This window comes from Pogoniulus pusillus, chromosome 2 (assembly GCF_015220805.1).
Source record: "Pogoniulus pusillus isolate bPogPus1 chromosome 2, bPogPus1.pri, whole genome shotgun sequence".
NCBI classification, from domain to species: domain Eukaryota; kingdom Metazoa; phylum Chordata; class Aves; order Piciformes; family Lybiidae; genus Pogoniulus; species Pogoniulus pusillus.
The window spans coordinates 7,790,611-7,809,903 of NC_087265.1; the positions used below are offsets into that span (position 1 = coordinate 7,790,611).

Here is a 19,293-nt window from a genome sequence, read left to right on the forward strand (position 1 = left end):
GAAGTAACTCAAAACATCAGATAAATTTTAATCATGTCTTCATCTGAAAATTATAAATGTAGTAAGTCTTGTTTTGGTTTTGGCTTTCACATACACTATAAAGGATGGAAAAGGAGTCTTTGATTGAGAACCAAGATCTGCCACATTGCTTAAGTGTAGATTTATAATGTAATGTAATGTAGTTGTATAATAAATAACATGTCACTGTCCCAGGAAGTTGATTTGAGCTCACTGGAGCTTTTTTCCACTACAGAGTGTCACTCTAATGTCCTTGGTGATTTACTCCTGTTGCTTGAGTTACTCTCGTAGCTAGATGAATATGAGGGTTGTTAGTGATGAGATGTTGCTTCTTGCTTTTCTCCCGTTTCCCTCATGAAATAGATACAGTCTGTCTACTCTATCCTAGCTGACAGAGTGAATAAGAATTATATTACCTCTGGTGACTTGTTACTGGCTTCAGGACAGCAATGGGAGGCTCAGAAAGGGAAGGAGAAATAGCCTTTGTAAGGAAGGCAAGAGGAATACAAAGGGGAGCGAGTAAGAAGCTGGGGGATAGCACTTCTGGAGTTTTGCAGGGAGTCTAGGAGCTCTGGCTTCTCCTTGGGTCTGCACTACAAGGACAGGAATTACTTGGTGCTGGCAAAACTTTGTCTATCCCTGAAAAAATGACAGGAGGAGAAATGAAAGACAGGGAGTAGAGAGCAATGAGAACGAAGCATTAAAGCATAGTTTCCTACACTCGTTTTACTGAGCTTTCTTATTTATTCTCACTGAGTGTTCTTGTCCCTTCCTTGGATCAGTAGTTGTATGGCTGCAAGATCAGCTGGTTCAGAAAAATGCACTCTGTCCCTCTCAGCTCCTCTCCCTCCCCCCCCCCAAAAAAGCCTGGCTTTGTGTTAGATGAACTCACTGAAGCTATTTGCTTTGCAGCTGTTTGACCATTCCATCAGAGACAAAGGGAAGTATTGGCCACTTGGGCACCCCCCAGCCTGGCAGCCTGCATGAAGCGCTGGTGTGGGAGCCAGGGCTGGCAAGCTGCTAAAGACAGTGGGTGCACCTGCCCCGTTCTCAGTGCTGGGGTGCCAGGGTGCACAAAGGGAGAACATCTGGGAGGCTTTGAGGAGCTTGGTGTGTGCGATGAGAGCATCCAGCCATGCACAGCGGAGGCAGAAGGTAACCTCTGAAGAGGTGGTCGCGGTGAGTGGCTGCAGAGATGGCCTGTGCCATACACTTGCTGGCTTGGTTTGCTCTGACTTAAAGGGTTTCATGGAACCTTGCTGTTGAGTGCAGTGAGGACAGAAAAGCTGCTGCTTTCAGGATTATTCTAGAGTATTTCAGGCTAGAGGTGTCAAATGGAGCAGATTTATTTTCCTTGCACTGAAGGTTTCAAAGGATCTCGCACAACACTTTTCAGCACTGCTATAACCACTTCCACCCTTCACAAATCTGTAGTTCTGCAACATCCACCAAAAGATCATCTCAGAACATTTCAATCTTTCATCTCTCTTGCACTCTTTACTATAGCAGAGAACTTAAATCTCTCATACTCAGTGGTTTTAAGATGCGAATAAAGTGGTGCTGAGATGCTTTGCACAGAGCAGCAGAATGATCAAACATATTCTGAGTTTTCATTCTCTCTACCTAGATTTTGATGTCTTTAATGTGAGGAGCAATTTGAGAACTGGAAAACTGGAGTACAGGGAAGCTTTAAGGGGCATAAAGTTTGTGAAAGAGTCCATCCTGACTGCAGTTCAGTGGTTGTGACACTGCAGTAAAGGGTTGTGGAGGATGAGGATTTGCACAGATGCAGGAACAAAGTCTCCTGTTCTGGGTGACACCTGACTGCTGAGCCATGACATGAGGCAGGCAAATTATGAACCTGACTTTTTGAGGGATGAAGTCTGGCTGATTGTTTTCCAATAAAGAATCAGTTATCCATACCCAAAGGAGTGTGTAGCACAACCAAGTACAGGGAGTATCTTCATCCAGTAAATCCCAGTTTAGCCTAAAGAGGAAAGAGTTTTTCATATTAACTCCTCAAGAGTTTTACTCATGCTTAAGGCTCTCACAAATCCTGAATTTGGCATTTCTGCCCTTGTAAGGTGATTATGGGAATCTAAATTGCCCTTGTGAGTTCTTTTGCCTAGAAAGAATGCCTAGATGGAGGTGTGGGGGACGGACTGGGACCTCTTTGGGGCTGGGCTGTGGAAGGCCTCTCCCCATTCCCCTCCTGCACCCCCATCACCTGGGCTCCTGTGCCTCAGAGCTGTCTGGTCACACAGGAGGTCTGGGTGAATGAGCACACGCTCATTGGTGTGAGCTGAAGTGTGTCCAAAAGTGTTTGTAGGATCAAAGCCAACAGTTGTCTGATCTTGAAACTGAGATTAGAAAATCAGTAACTCTGTCAAGAGATGCTGAGAGAACAGCAGTTAACTGCCTGAGTAGGAGGGTGCAGCACTCCAGTTGCACCTCTAACACCAGGATGGATGTGCCCTTAACACTGACATCTTCATTAATGATTAGTTTAGTGTTATTAAAGACTCAATATTTGGTATATTTTCTGTGCAGGAATGACCATGCCTTCCAACTGGTTCAGATGTACCTTGCCCTGACTGGTTTGTTACCCCAGACAGGTTGGAGAGTTACTTCAGCGAGCTGAGATGAGAAGATGAATTGTAATGTGTCCTGGTTTTTCTTTTTGTTATTAGAGCCTGATGAAAGAGTTGAATTTTACAAGGAAAACCTTAAAAGAATACATTTTTATTTTCCAAAGCCTTATAGCTACCTTTCACTTTGACTTTTTGAAATCCTATTCTGTAACTCTTAGAGCACATTTTTAATTTGCTGACTTGAGTGCTGTTAACTTGTAGAAACAAGGACCCTCGAGGCTTTAGGTGCAGGCCAGGCTTAGGCTGGCTTAGAGAGATCTCAGTGAGGCAGCCTTTGTATTGGCAAGCCTGAAGTGAATAAAAATGCTGTTTCAAAAACAGCCAGATATGGCTGGCTGTTAATATGGTGGGAGCTTTGGAAGCCAGGTAGCATGTTGCATCTGTTCTCCAAGAGGAGGTTCAGTTCCAGATTTGCCACAAGCCAACCTCATGAGGTTCAGCAAGACCAAGTGCAAGGTCCTGCAGCTGGGTCGAGGCAATGCCAAGCACGAATCCAGGCTGGGCAGTGAGTGGCTGGAGAGCAGCCCTGAGGAGAGGAACTTAAGGGTGCTGGTGGACGAGAAGCTCAACATGAGCCATCAGTGTGCACTTGCAGCCCAGAAAGCCAAGCAGAGCCTGGGCTGCATCAGGAGAAAGGTGGACAGCAGGTCGAGGGAGGTGATTCTCCCCTTCTATTCTGCTCTGCTGAGACCCCACCTGGAGTACTGCATCCAGCTCTGGAGCCCCTGTGACAAGAGGGATGTGGAGATGCTGGAGTGTGTCCAGAGAAGGGCCATGAAGATGCTCAGAGGGCTGCAGCAGCTCTGCTGTGAGGACAGGCTGAAAGAGTTGGGTCTGTTCACTCTGGAGAAGAGGAGGCTCTGAGGTTACCTTCTTGTGGCCTTTCAGTATCTGAAGGGGGCCTGCAGAAAAGCTGGGAGGGACTTTTTAGGCTCTCAGGGAGTGTCTGGACTAGGGGGAATGGAGCAAAGCTGGAGATGGGTAGGTTCAGAGTGGACGTGAGGGGGAAGCTGTTCAACATGAGAGTGGTGAGAGCCTGGAAAGGAAGCAGTTGAGGCCCCATCCCTGGAGGAGTGTAAGGCCAGGCTGGATGAGGCTCTGGGTCAACCTGGTCTAGGGTTGAGCGTCCCTGCCCACGGCAGGAGTGTTGGAACTATATGTGGTCCCTTCCAACCCTGACTGATTCTGTGATGCAGATGCTGGAGACCTGTCTTGGTCACTTGCAGACCTGCACATGCAGGTGTTGGGCTAGGATTGGGACCAGCTGGGGGTGTGTGATTCTCGTAGAGGCAGGGAATTAACATGGCAGAGTCAGGAATCATAAAAATAGAATGGTATAATTTTCCTGAAAACTCAGCCCCAAACTATCTACAAAACTAGTTTAGGTTTGTTTACAGATTTTAATTCGACTGGAAATTCTTCTAAAGGATGTTATGGACAAATTTAGAGATCTAGGAAGTCAGGAAATGGAAAAGGCTAAGCTATAAACACAGCTTTAGCTCACTCTCAATCAGGCTGGGCAGAGAATTAAGAGAACAGCAGGCTTTACTCATAGAGGTGAGATAGGTATTCAACGATGATTCCTTGCTGGATTTCTCTGTGGCTCAACTGATTCTGATGCTGCAAGCAACATTCACTAGTCTGGACCCACATGGCAGAAGCCCAAGGTGAGTGGCAAAGCTGCTGAACTCACAAGTGTCTTGAGACAGGGCTGCCACAAGACAGGGATTCATGGAAGTGATGCTTCCTCAGCAGTGGCAGGGGAGAGCCAGCTGCTAGGGTCTCCTCATTCCAGAGTAGCAGCCACAAGTTGGCTGCTGATATGGTCTGAGAGTAGCAGGATCCAGGTGGCACCAGCAGTTCTCTCCAATGGACGCCAGGACTTGCCAAGCTTGCAAGTTTGCACAGAATGGTGCAGAAGTGAGGAGAACCATCCAAAGGCAGTAGTGCCATGGTCTGGTTGATTGGACAGGGCTGGGTGCTAGGTTGGACTGGATGAGCTTGGAGGTCTCTTCCAAGCTGGTCGATTCTATGATTTCCATGGCACTAAACATATTACAGGGAGCAAGCTGAGTTCAAAAGGTAAGGAATACTGTGCTGGCAAATCTTCCATATGCTTTCATGATGTTCTTATCCATTCAAACTACATTGCTGATGGTGTAAAACCAAGAGCTGTGTAAAAAGATAAGAGCCGTCCCGAAGTGGGGATGGTCCAAAACGGGAATTCTGCCACAGCAGGAATCTGTCTTGTCAGGAACTCTGTCCAGGCAGGAACCCCTTGCCTTCTCCCTTGCTCTGTTTATCCTTTCTAGACAAAGTGTCCATTTGCCATTTTATACTGGGCACGAAAACCCAGCCAACCACCAGCCCGACTGCAGTGTGGGCTTCTGCAGGGGTCAGCACATGTGCAGAAAGGTTCCTCCTCCCCCTCCTCCTCCTCCCCATTCAAACTCTCCTGAGGAGGGGAAGAAGAAAGGAATTGTGATGGTTTGGGTGTTACCCACACACACACACACTTTGGAAATCACCCAGACTAGACTCAGCCGGCTCTGGAAATTGAATGAAGCTTATATTTACAGCTAGCACAATATACAAGCAGCTATTTACAGTATATACAGTTATAGACAGAAATATACAAGGTAAAAGGTAATACAGAAACACAACTCCCCTCCCAGAAACCTGAGTCCCCAGGAGGGGCTCTCAACCTTACCCCAGTCCCAAGGAAGAATGGAGGTTGGGCCAGGGGGTTAGGAAGCAAAGTGGATTTGTCAGAGAACTGGAGGGTGAGGTGAGAGAGAGAGATGCAGCTCAGAGCTCCCCAGCAGGAGTAGCAGTGCTTTATCTGTTTTGATTCTTGTTCTTATACATCTCAGCAAGCCAATGAGTGAAGCAGACATCACCATTGTTTCCCTTTCACAGCCTGTGATCTAGTCCTTCTCACCAGAACATTCTAGCTAGCTTCAAAGTCGCGCAGGGATCTGGGGTGCTCTGGAGCAGTGGAAGCAGTGGTCCTTACCCCTCGTTGTACAGCTGACTGTACTGTAGCCTCTCCTGCAGAGGCAGGACTCTGGCAGTTGAAGGACTTGACTCTCCAGGGGAGCAGGAGAAATGGAGCCATGGCAGGGCCGGGAACATGGTGTCGTGGCCCCCTCCAGTGTCCTCAGCCCTTCCCTTTCCCTTGCACATCTCTGGCGTCTGAGCAGAGAGCAGATTGATTGGAGCCGGGCAGGAGCTGCCGCCCGGGGCGGGAGCAGTGCCTGCCGCCGTGCCCCACAGACCCCGGCTGGGCGCGGAGGTGCCGCCGTTGTGGTGTTGGAAGGAAACCCTAGGTGCTCCAGACTTCAGTTGGTTTAGTTGAGAACGGACAGGGTGACAACATCGTTAGGCTGCCAGGCTCGCCGGGCCGGGAGGTGAGAAAGTGAAGGAGCTGCTCTTTGTCCCCCCGAGCCAGCATGCTCAGGTTTCCCTCTGCAGGCCTGAGCCAGAAACCTGGCAGCACGGCGCTGCCGCAGCTGCTTTTCTCTGCTGGAGGTAAGGTGAGAATGGGCTGTCGATAGCCTGTGCTCGGTGACCCAGCGCTCTCCTTGTGTCGCTTGTGCAGGCGCTGCAGGGAGGAGAGGCCCTGTCCGGGGAGGGACTGAGCCTGGGCCAGGCACCTGCGCTGAGCTGCTCTTGGGAGCAGCTTTCCCTTCCCTGCGGTGGTAGAAGCTGAGTTTTCAGGAAAATGATACCATTCTGTTTTTATGATTCCTGACTCTGCCATGTTAATTCCCTGCCTCTACGAGAATCACACGCCCCCAGCTGGTCCCAGTCCTAGCCCAACACCTGCGTGTGCAGGTCTGCAAGTGACCAAGACAGGTCTCCAGCATCTGAATCACAGAATCAGTCAGGGTTGGAAGGGACCACATAGAGTTCCAACACTCCTGCCGTGGGCAGGGACACTCAACCCTAGACCAGGTTGACCCAGAGCCTCATCCAGCCTGGCCTTACACTCCTCCAGGGATGGGGCCTCAACTGCCTCCCTTCCAGGCTCTCACCACTCTCATGTTGAACAGCTTCCTCCTCACGTCCACTCTGAACCTACCCATCTCCAGCTTTGCTCCATTCCCCCTAGTCCAGACACTCCCTGAGAGCCTAAAAAGTCCCTCCCAGCTCTTGCTGGGGCACGTGTGACCCCCATGACCAGTCCTCTGTCTCCCATGGCTCATCTCCGTTTTTGCTGACTCTCTCAGCAGCAGACATGTAGCTGGCTGCACGTTGCCCTGGTACCAGCTCTCATGGCAGTCTGGAACTGTGTGGTTGAGGAAGTCCACCTGCTAAGCCCGAAGAGAAGTCACCCCTCTCTTGGTGCACATGTATGAAGCAGAAGGAAAGCCCTTTCTCTTGTATCACAGTATCACAGTATTATCAGGGTTGGAAGAGACCTCACAGATCAGCAAGTCCAACCCTTTACCACAGAGCTCAAGGCCAGACCATGGCACCAAGTGCCACGTCCAACCCTGCCTTGAACTGCCCCAGGGACGGCGACTCCACCACCTCCCCGGGCAGCCCATTCCAGTGTCCAATGACTCTCTCAGTGAAGAACTTTCTCCTCACCTCCAGCCTAAATCTCCCCTGGTGCAGCCTGAGGCTGTGTCCTCTTGTTCTGGTGCTGGCCACCTGAGAGAAGAGAGCAACCTCCTCCTGGCCACAACCACCCCTCAGGTAGTTGTAGACAGCAATAAGGTCACCCCTGAGCCTCCTCTTCTCCAGGCTAAACAATCCCAGCTCCCTCAGCCTCTCCTTGTAGGTCTGTGCTCAAGGCCTCTCCCCAGTCTCGTCGCCCTTCTCTGGACATGCTCAAGCATCTCAATGTCCCTCCTAAACTGGGGGGCCCAGAACTGAACACAGTACTCAAGGTGTGGTCTAACCAGTGCAGAGTACAGGGGCAGAATGACTCTCTTCTGGTTTCCATGTGTCTTTTCTGCCCAGGGCAGCCTGTACTGGCATAGAAGTCCTCTGACAACATAGTGCTTTGACTGTGCCCAGCCTTGTACAGCCTTCTTGTACAGCCACAAGAACAGACAATGTCCTGAGAGGGCAAACGGTCCCAAGGGTGATTCCAGAAGAGATCCCATGAGGTTCTGTTGAGATCCCTTGAGGATCAGGCTGAGACTCGGTAGGTTTAGACTAGATATTAGGAAGATTTTTTTTGACAGAAAGAGTGGTGAGGCATTGGAATGGGCTGCCCAGGGAGCTGGCTGAGTCACCAACTCTGGGTGTGTTTAAAAGTCATTTGGATGTGGTGCTTGGGGACATGGTTTAGGGTGGCCCTTGTAGAGTAGGGTCGTTGGTTGGACTTGGTGGTCCTGAGAGGCTTTTCCATCCTGAATGTTTCTGTGACTCTGTGAGGTTCAATTCAACTGCTCTTCAAATCAGAAAGAAGCAGCCATACAGCATAGCTGATGGTCTTCTAGGTTGTCTTTTGTCTTAGGATGTGTTGTGAAGGGGTTTGTCTGGGCTTTGGAGGAATGAAATATGAAGCTGAATTTAAAAGGGTTCAAATAATTTAATATTATATGCACAAGGAATTCCCCCCTTCCCCAAACTATATTCAGCTATCCCACACAAGTTCTTTGTATGTGGTTCCAAAATTATACTGCAGAATGTCTATATACAGCAAAATTGGGAATTTAGCAGAGGTTTGGAAATATTTAGGAAGAGAGTCTGTGGCATGAAAGTGCCACTGGTAAAATTACTGAGAGTCTATGCTGGCTTCAATCAAGTTTGCTCAGTTACTCACTGGCAGGAGTCAGTTTCGATGGTCGCAAATATGTGCGGCAAAGCCACGTTGTTAACCCTCATGGGTTTGGATAGTTCAGATCAGGGCTTATTGGGGTGCGCTGTCTGGAGCTTCCACGGGCACAGCCAAGCTGGGAACGACGGGCTGGGGCGGCAGCTGGCCAGGAGCGCCTTGGTCAGTTCCCTGGGCTGGTGCGAGGTGCCGTGGGCTGGAATCATGCAGCGGCAGTGGTCCCCAAAAGCGGCAAAGAGGCTAGGAGCGGTGGGTGGTAGAGGGTAGCAGGAGAGAGGAGGGAGGTGGCAGGAACACTGAATTGTCCCTTTTGTGAGGTATGATCCCACGATGAGTTACAGGGATATTCCTGGGGACCTGAAGTGTTCCTAAGTACAGGTCCCGAGGGAGATCCCGCATTGAGTCCTAGAATCCTATATTTTACTGCTTCTTTTGATCCTGTAGATAGAGATGAACCCGCAAAATTTTGGGTCACAAACTGTGATGAATTGAATGAAACAGTTACTAAGCTGACATGTATACAGGCTATGGATCAAAGAGGGATTCATCCAAATCCTACGAATGCCCCGATAGAACCACACAGGCTGAGACCTTTGGTAAAGGCTCTGCCAGGTGTTTTAAGAGGTATATGCAATGCGAGGAGAGAGCGAATTGAGGAAGAATTACAAGAGAGTATGCGATCAGGGGAGAGCCCATCTCCCCACACGACGTGGGGAGAGCTACTGGAGGAATTGTCCATTAAAGGGCGAGAATTAGGTTATAATGACACTCCATTTTTACCGGCATCTTTCTTTCAGAAGAAGCAATCTGCAACCGCGAACAAAGAATCTACGTGGGATAGTTACAAATAAGTTTGGGGAAGGAGATTTCTCGTATCTTAGTAATAAATCATTTAAGCTTCTCACAAAATGGCCTCGCATGTCTTTCCCCATGAATTTCCCTAAACTACGTTCCACAACATAATGGTCCTTGGGCCACAGTTCTGTCCAATGAGGGTTTGGCAGCAGGCCAAAACATACCAAATAGGGTGAAATGGTGCCACATCCAGTTGGCAGGCAGTCACTAGTGGTGTTCCCCAAGGATCAGTGCTGGGCCCAGTCCTGTTCAATATCTTTATTGATGACCTGGACGAGGGGATTGAGTCCAACATCAGTAAGTTTGTGGATGACACCAAGCTATGAGCAGGTGTTGATCTGTTGGAAGGTAGGAGAGCCCTGCCAGGCTGGATGGGTGGGCAGAGGCCAATGGGATGAGATTGAACAAGGCCAAGTGCAGGGTTCTGCACTTTGGCCACAACAACCCCAAGCAGCGCTACAGGCTGGGGACTGAGTGGCTGGAGAGCAGCCAGGAGGAAAGGGACCTGGGGGTGCTGGTAGAGAGTAAGCTGAAGATGAGGCAGCAGTGTGCCCAGGTGGCCAAGAGAGCCAATGGCATCCTGGCCTGCATCAGGAACAATGTGGCCAGTAGGACAAGGGAGGTTCTTTTTCCCCTATACTCAGCACTGGTCAGACCACACCTTGAGTGCTGTTTCCAGTTCTGAGCCCCTCAATTCAAGAAAGATGCTGAGGTGCTGGAACATGTCCAGAGAAGGGCAACAAAGCTGGTGAGGGGCCTGGAGCACAAATCCTATGAGGAGAGGTTGAGGGAGCTGGGCCTGTTCAGCCTGGAGAAGAGGAGGCTCAGGGGTGATGTTATTACTGTCTACAACTACCTGAAGGGACATTGTAGCCAGGTGGGGTTGGCCTCTTCTCCCAGGCAACCAGCAATAGAACAAGGGGACACAGTCGCAAGTTGTGTCAGGGTAGGTCTAGGCTAGATGTTAGGAGGAAGTTGTTGGCAGAGAGAGTGATTGGCATTGGAATGGGCTGCCCAGGGAGGTGGTGGAGGCACCGTCCCTGGAGGTGTTGAAGAAAAGCCTGGATGAGGCACTTAGTGCCATGGTCTAGTTGATTGGATAGGGCTGTGTGCTAGGTTGGACTGGATGATCTTGGAGGTCTCTTCCAACCTGCTTGTTTCCATGATTCTATGAAATCCAGGGGTCCGGTACCCCCAAATATGGAGAGGGCTCAGGCGGATCCCCACCCTAGGCATGTGAGCTTACATAACTCTGTGTACTTCAACCTTCAAGCAGGCCAGGCCCGACTCGAAGGCACCAGTGCTATTGGGCTCCTTTGTCCCCCTTAACTTGTTTTCCCCAAGTTTAGGCAGGGTAGCACCCTTTGGGGGAACAACATGTCCGGGCATGAATAGATTTGTAAACACCGTCGTTTGGGGCCTGTGCGAGCCTCCACCACAGGATGGTGTCTGTGGAGTTTTGTGATGATTTCAGCACGTAAAAGGCAGATACTGGTGAAGGGGCAGTCATGGTTAAAACAGGTCAGGACTGAGAGGACTTGCAAGTCCAAATCCCAGCCTTGGAGCATCATCAGCTGCTCGCTGCTCTTCGTGAAATGAAGGGAAGAAAGCTGCTGTTCATTGATGTCTTGTCTAGTAACACCGAGTTTGTTTGTTCTGAAAATCTGAAATGAAATATTGACTACTGCTAACAATAGACTTCAAGAGCTCTTTCTTTGTTCTGAAGGAAATTAAAGTGTGGTCTCTGTGCAGAAGCTACGTGAGTACCACCTACTTGCTACTCTCGAAGTATTGAACACACTTCATAACTACCTCTGTGATCTTTCTCGATGCTGACTTGTGTAGTTAAATGACCGCCTGGACAGATGGGCAGAGTCCAATGGGATGGGGTTCAATAGCTCCAAGTGCAGGGTGCTGCACTTTGGCCACAACAACCCCATGCAGAGATACAGGCTGGGGTCGGAGTGGCTGGAGAGCAGCCAGAAAGAGAGAGGGATCTGGGGGTGCTGATTGATACCCACCTGAACATGAGCCAGCAGTGTGCCCAGGTGGCCAAGAGAGCCAGTGACATCCTGGCCTGCATCAGGAATGGTGTGGTCAGCAGGAGCAGGGAGGTCATTCTGCCCCTGTACTCTGCACTGGTTAGACCACACCTTGAGTACTGTGTTCAGTTCTGGGCCCCCCAGTTTAGAAGGGACATTGAGATGCTTGAGCGTGTCCAGAGAAGGGCGACGAGGCTGGGGAGAGGCCTTGAGCACAGCCCTACGAGGAGAGGCTGAGGGAGCTGGGATTGGTTAGCCTGGAGAAGAGGAGGCTCAGGGGAGACCTTATTGCTGTCTACAACTACCTGAGGGGTGGTTGTGGCCAGGAGGAGGTTGCTCTCTTCTCTCAGGTGGCCAGCACCAGAACGAGAGGACACAGCCTCAGGCTGTGCCAGGGGAAATTTAGGCTTGAGGTGAGGAGAAAGTTCTTCACTGAGAGAGTCATTGGACACTGGAATGGGCTGCCCGGGGAGGTGGTGGAGTCGCCGTCCCTGGGGCTGTTCAAGGCAGGATTGGACATGGCACTTGGTGCCATGGTCTAGCCTTGAGCTCTGTGGTAAAGGGTTGGACTTGATGATCTGTGAGGTCTCTTCCAACCCTGATGATACTGTGATACTGTGAATTGCCTCCTCTGCACGTCCTGAAACTGCTGGTGTGCTGGCTCCCTGATGCCGGAGCTTGTGATTCCTGAACGCTAATCCCGTTGGACCTTCCCGCGCTATCCGTAGCCCAGGGCAGTTGGTTTAAGTTCAGCGTTCTAATTTCCCTCTTCTGCAAAAAGAGCACTAGAAGCATTATTCCCATTAAGGTTTTTATTATCATAATTAGTCTCTTCCCTGGTTCTTTCCTAACAGCAAAGCATTCTGCTGCTACACGTTGTCGTTCTGTGCTAAGGACTGCGCATATGGTAAACTCTTGCTGATCTGGGCTGTTCTAAATGTTTAACGCTAGTATTTCTCACACGCCTTGGATGTTGCCACTTTTAGGATCCACCACAAAACAGTGTTTTAAACATAATCTCTACGTGCCATGCTGCCTGCTTGCTCCTGCCTGCCCCTCACGTTCTGATTGCAGGATGTGAAGGTGAAGCATGAAAATAGCAGCAAACATCGATTATAGTAGCACAAAGTTCTCTTCTCCTTTAAGTCTGGAAAGGCTTTAGTGAAAAAGTATTTATAATCTTGGAAAGGTGAGCTTTAAACCTCGCTAGCTCAAGGTGTAAACTATTTTGAACTCTTGTTATTGCAGGCGAGATGCCAGCCCCTGAGCAGACCCCGATGGTGGAGGAGGGGCTGCCACAGACAGCGCAGGAGGCTTCCACGGGCCCAGGCATGGAACCAGAGACCACTGCCACTACCATTTTAGCTTCTGTAAAGGAACAGGTATATGTGTTGCTTTCAGCAATTCAGCATGCCTTGTGGAGTTAACTGTTGTCAGGAAAAAAAAGTCATTGTCTCTACAAATCCTGTTGCCTAGCGTTAGTGTTTTGTCTGTCAGAATGCTGGAGTCTGAACGGGAGGGTTCAGGTAATTGCAAGGAACAGAAGCATCACTGCAGTATCCTGTGTCCCTTGGAATGTGCACGCTGCTGTAAATCAGGCTGGAAATGCAGGGCTATTGTTACAAAAAAGAAAAGCTAGTGCAGAACTGATGCAACACTGAGAACCAGTCGTCCTTGTACGTCCTGCACATGCGTGTCCTGTCTCACAGAAACCTGCATGTCAAGATTTGCTGTGGTTGTGTTTCCTTAAAGAATGGGCTTGAAACATCGATTTCAACTACCAATACCAAGGCAGTAAACATAGTTTAAATCTACAGCACATCTATGGAGATGTATCTCGGTGATAGACAAAACAAAGCTGTGTTTGAAATCGAGTTCAGTCTTTGTGAAGATCGTTCAAGTGGGGAAAACAATTGCAGTTTTACAAAGAAACAGCAAATAGAGGGCTGGGTTGGTTTGTTCTTTAGTGGGTGTGTTAGGGAGTTTTGTTTGTTTGTTTTAAAGAGAACAGAGAGAGAGAGAGAGAAAGAGAGAGAGAGAGAGAGAGAGAGAGAGAGAGAGAGAGAAGTGATATTTTGGCTTTCAGGATCAAATCAGAATCAGAATTAATTATCATCTTTCTTGGCTTCATACATAAAAGGTGACATCTGAGTTTCAGAATTAATCTGCTTTGCTGTCTCTGTTTCAGAATGTCTGCTAGGATAGGTCAGTACTTGGTTCAAGATGTTTACTCTGCATGCAAACACTTGATGTGTTAGTTCTCATATGCTGTCCCATATTGAAGTTTATGAAAAAGGTGAGAATTAGATTATAATCCTCCCCATCAACAGCTCTTGTACCCACAGAACCTTCATTCTTAAGGGAAAACTTACTACAGGATGGGTCTTTATTTTTGTGATGGTTTGGGTGTTACCTGTCCCCTCCCACACTTAAGAAAATCACCCAGAGGAGACTCAGCCAAGCTGGAAAATTAAAGAATGAAGCTTTATTTACAGGTTAGCACAATATACAAGCAGATATTTACAACCTATACAGCTACATACAGAAGTATGTAAGTTAAAAAGTAATACAGAAACACAACAGCCCTCCCAGAAACCAGAATCCCCAGGAGGGGCTCCCAACTACTCTTCCACTTGCTCTCCACCCCTTTACCTTATCCCAGACTTTGTCCTGCATTCAAGGTGAGTTTGGAGAGTTGGCCAGGGGGATTAGGAAGCAGACATATTAGTTAGGCAGCAAGTTAAGAGAGAGGGAAGTGCATGCAGCCCGAGCCAAAGAGCAACTCCTGTATCTATGTTTGTGTTCTTGTTTCTATACATCTCGGCAAGCCTATGAGTGAAGTAGACATCACCATTGTTTCCTTTTCACAGCCTATAGTCTAATTCCTCTCACTAAAATATCCCAGCTAGGCTCAAACTAGCACAGTTTTCATGCCTAAATTAGTAGTTTTCAGAAGTATTTTAGGATGACAATATCAACTCTAGTGATTTCTCAGTGATGTTGAAACTAACATTCAGTCTTCCAGCACGGAGGACATTCAGACTGGAGGCTATTGAGATGAAAGTCATTAGGGCCGTCTGAGTTACAGTGATTTAAGTCACTTCTTATCTGAGACAGGAATTTTCCTTGTGCTGTCTTATCACAAATGCTAATTAGAGCTCATTTCCTTAAAATACAGTTTGTGGTGATCTTAAGCTGGCCTGTACAGTTCACAAGGAGCATGCTGGTAACGGGAGCGTGGCTGCTGAGCAGCCCTGCAGTAAGTGGCAGCACTGTAATTGCTGGTGATCACTGGCCCATCATCTTGCTGCTGTGATTGCCTTCCAGAGCTGCTTTTGTAGCAGTGGCTGCTTAAGCTGAACATACAATCATGACAGCAGTGTCCATAATCGATTGGTACAGAATATACAGCAAAAAGACTTTTCAGAGCATTCCCTCTCCTACCCAAGAAATGGTTTTATTTTTTTCCTTGGAGAAAAAGGAGGTTAAAACTTCTTCCCCTCTCTATTCATAAGGCCATTAAACATGTGGTCTGCTAAGTAACTCAATTCTGATGAAAGGAAAAGATAAAATTGTGTTTAGTAATGAAACAGAAACTGGAGGACTGCAGGCTGACTTAGAATGCATGGGTGCCTTAGAACAAATCCTTGGGTGGAGGAAGATGCCAGTTGTGCTTCTCTCCAGAAAATGATAGTGTGAAAGAATTAAGAGCTGAACTGTGGCTTTCTGGTATTTTTCTGTTGATAATAATTACGGTCACTGACACATTCAACACCCTTCCTGTATGGCAGAAAGCCCAGAACAGAATATTTTCCAGTGCAGCTATTTACTTTATTAAGCTTAAAGAGAAACTAGGATGCTGTGGCCTAACTTCCCTTTGTACGGGAATCTCTCTTTGCTTGCAGTACGTCTCTGTTTGTAGAATAGTTGCCACACCTTAGCTTCATTGCTTCAAAAGCACTTTGTATGGTGGAAGCACAGCTCAGGAAAGCTTTTGGTTTTATTGTATTACTTGCCAGGTTGTGCAAAATTTGAGCTGAGAGAAGACATTGAAACTTACTTCAGTAGCTCTGAAATAGGAACATAGGGTTATTAAATGACTCTTTTGAGCATTCTATCACAGTGGCATAGATAGGATTATATAAGAAGTTGCACTAATTAGTCTAGGAACCCTACAAGCCACTTTAAATAAACTCAGTTTTTTTGCTCTGACCCCAAATCAGTTGAAAGCAACTTTTTAACGAGCTGGAGTGCGTCCCCTGAGTTCTGAAGAGCCTCTCACTAGGCAGAGCTGTCAGGCAGCTCTGGACATTTCACAGAATCACTGAGTGTTAGGGATAGGAAGGGACCTTAAAAGATCATCTAGTCCACCTTCCCTGTCAGAGCAGGACTGCCTAGAGTAGGTCACAGTGGAACACATCCAGGTGGATTTTTAGTGTCTCCAGTAAAGCAGATTTCACAGCCTCTCTAGGCAGCCTGCTCCAGGGCTTTGTCACACTCACAGTGAAGTTTTTCCTTATGTTTGCATGGAACTTCCTTTGTTCCAGCTTGCACTCATTGCCACTTGTCCCATCATTGGATGTCACTGAGAAGAGCCTGGTTCTGGCCTCCTGACACTGCCCTGCACTTATAAACATGAATGAGGTCACCTCTTGGTCTCTTTGAAGCTAAAGAGGCCCACCACCCTCAGCCTTTCCTCATAGGGCAGGTGTTCCACTCCCTTCATCATCTTCGTGACTCTGTGCTGGAGTCTTTCAAGCAGTTCCCTGAGGTCCTTCCTGAACTAAGGGGCCCAGAACTGGACACAATATTCCAGATGAGGCCATGCCAGGGCAGAGTGGAAGGAGAAGAGAACCTCTCTCGACCTACTAACCACAGCTCTTCTAATACACCCCAGGATGCCATTTAGGAAAGAGACCTTTTCTAACACCAACTTCTCATGTTATAAAATGTGCAGAACAAGTGTGAAGAAACTGAGATTAGTGAAGCACAAAGCTGCACCAACAAAGCTCGAGGTTTGTTTTCATGTGTAGAGGCATCCCTGACTGTTACAAGTTGTGTCACTCCCACCACTGACTTTGACTGGAGTAGATGAGGGTAGTCCTTTCACCAAGCTAAGTTACTCTGTGTGCAGATACACCAGTGGGTACAGCTTTGGGTGAAAACCAAGGGCAGGACTGACTCTGCCTGGCTTATGTTGAATCCCTTGTAGAGCAATTCCTTTTTGAATGCAGGGAATTCCTAAGGCTAACTGTAATGAACTGAAACATAGTTTGACCTTTTCTGTTTTTCCTTTCAGAGGATTCAATAATGGATTGTGGGGTTTTTGGATTTGTTTTAGTCTCTTCTGTCAGGCATCCAGTGACAGAATGAGGCGACACAGCCATAAGTGCACCAGGGCAGGTTTAGGCTGGGTGTTAGGAAGAAGTTCTTTGCAGAAAGAGTGATTGGCATTGGAATGGGCTGCCCAGGGAGGTGGTAGAGTTACTGTCCCTGGAGGTGTTTAAAAAGAGACTGGATGTCTCATGGCACTTGGTGCCATGGTTTAGTTGATTAGAAGGTATTGGGTGCTAGGTTGGACTTGATGATCTCAAAGCTCCTGGTGGTCCTTTCTAGCCATAGGAATTCATAGTGATTAGAAGTTGTGCTGAGTGATTTGGTTTAGTCAAGGGCTTGTCAGTGTGAAACTAATGATTGGACTTGATGATCTTGAAGGTCTTTTCCAATCTAAGAAATTCTGTGATTCTGTCCTTTCCAACCTGATTAATTCTGTGATCCTGTGATTTTTTGATCTGGGAAGCAGGTTGTTTTCTCAGGGTTTATTTTTGCAGGTAGTTTCTTGCTTTTACCCAGAACATGTATTTGATTTCTAAAAAGATACAAATAATCCATACTTTTATGAATAAAAAAAAATCTTAGGAGATGCTGAAGCAAGTTTCAAGTAAAACTGAAGCATTAAAATATTCCTGTCTGTATTTCTGAATCCTGGGGAGTATTTGGATGAAACTTTAGCAGCCTTCTGTAGGGATTCTCATATCTATGTTAGGAGTAAAATGAGTATTTTCATACTAGAAGTTGCTTGAAATTGTAGGGGCAACATCCCAACAGAAACTTCTTGGAGGGATTGGAACACAGGGGCAGCTGGTGTCTAGCCATGCCAGATAGATTTGTGGAATCCCTGCACAGGTGCAAGCCTGGACACTGCTGAATTGGAATGCATTGTTGCTGAGCTGGCAAGATTCAATGGGATCAGTTGGACCTGTGAATTTCTTGCTTAGCACATCAGTTTTCAGTGATGAGGCTGAGAGAAAAGGTCTCCAAGGATCCAGTTATAAGTTTCTGTGCTGAGAGAGAAGCAATTGCAGCAGCAGAGTTTGCTTAGTTTCCTTGTTCTTTGGTCTAGTTACTTTTGACACCTAAAAATGGGCAACTTTCACCTTTCCTGTGGTAAATAGGTGACAGTAGAGTGGATTTGCTTTTGGATTAATAATAAACCTCTTTGGTTTTCCTAAGTGTTATTTCTGGAAGTGTTCACTTTTGTTCAACACTTCAGCAAGATCTTTTCCTGTTGTACAGTTGTCCTGAACATACACTTAAATCATACACTTTAAAAGTATCCACTTGGCTTTTCTTTCCCCCTTCCAAGTACAAAATTCCTTACATAGTTCTTGAGAACATTTGATAAGATTTGCAGGGCAGGGGAAGAAGGGCAAAAGTCCAAGTTTTTCAGATAGAAATGGAGGGAAGAGTGTGTTCTACACACACCACACAATTTATTAGTGCATGTTTCAAAACATCTTTACTAGAATGACAAGTTTTTGATGCTAGGTTTGGGAGCTTTCATTTCCAATTCAGATATTTAGTGCTCTGTGTTGAGTACTCTAAGCTGCCTGTGCGGGCAAGTTGCTTACCAAGATACCTGCACAAAAAACTTCTCCATCCACTCCCAGTAATTAAGCTCAAGCATTCAAAGCTTCACCTCCCAACTGTGATCATTTAGGTGTGTCCAGTTTTGGGCTCCCCAGTTCAAGAGAGACAGGGACCTGCTTGGAGAGTCCAGTGGAGAGCCATGAGGATGACTGGGGGACTTCAGCATCTCCCTATGAAGAGAGACTGAGAGCCCTGGGGCTGTCTGGAGAAGAGAAGACTGAGAGGAGACCTGATCCATGTATACAAATATCTGAGAGGTGGGTGGTGTCAAGTGGCTGGGGCCAATCTCTTTTCAGTGGTCAGCAGCAATAAGAGCAGTAGCTACAAACTGGAACAGAGAAGGTTTCACTTCAAAACGAGGAGAACCTTCTTTCCAGTGAGGGTGACAGAGCCCTGGAGCAGGCTGCCCAGGAGGGTTGTGGAGTCTCCTTCTCTGGAGACTTTCTAAACCCATCTGGATGCATTCCTGTGCGAACTACCCTAGGGGATCCTGCTTTGGGGGGGGGGGGGTGGGTTTGAACTTGATATCTTCAGGTCCCTTCCAACCTCTAAAGTTCCATGTTTGTGTGTCAGTGTGTCTCAGTGCTGAAATGATAGCAGTGCTTTCACCAAATGGACTTCCAAGCTTTGTGTGGCCAAAACACAAAGCTTTGTCAGCATTTTCTGCACAACCAGAAAAATGTTAAGAATATTAATAAGTCTCTTAACCTTGCATTTGTTTGTGTAGATCATTCCTCCCTGTTTGCTCTCAGGATTCTGAAGTTTGCTGTTTCTGCTGTTTACCAGCATTTCCAATCTTGGTGGATCAGGTCTAAGAAGTCCATTTCTTAAGGCTCACATTCTCAGACACAATGTGTGTCACACTTCTCTCAGCTGAAATAACTTTTGCACATGAATTTTTTTATTAAGGAAAAGGTCTAGGGATTATTTTTTTTTTCATCATGTACTTTTAGGCTTCTAAGAAAAAACTCCTGTCATGGTTTGGGTGTTACCTCCCCCCCCT

At 47.4% G+C, this 19,293-nt stretch overlaps 1 protein-coding gene across 1 annotated transcript in view; it reads left to right on the forward strand.

Annotated features, from left to right (window-relative positions):
- Positions 1–19,293, forward strand: part of PKP4 (plakophilin 4) — a 97,710-nt gene that overhangs the window by 24,343 nt on the left and 54,074 nt on the right. The window contains exon 2 of the mRNA XM_064155305.1: positions 12,609–12,742. Coding sequence (XP_064011375.1) covers positions 12,614–12,742 — 129 coding nt within the window. The 5' untranslated portion in view covers positions 12,609–12,613. The remainder of the gene's footprint in view (positions 1–12,608; positions 12,743–19,293) is intronic.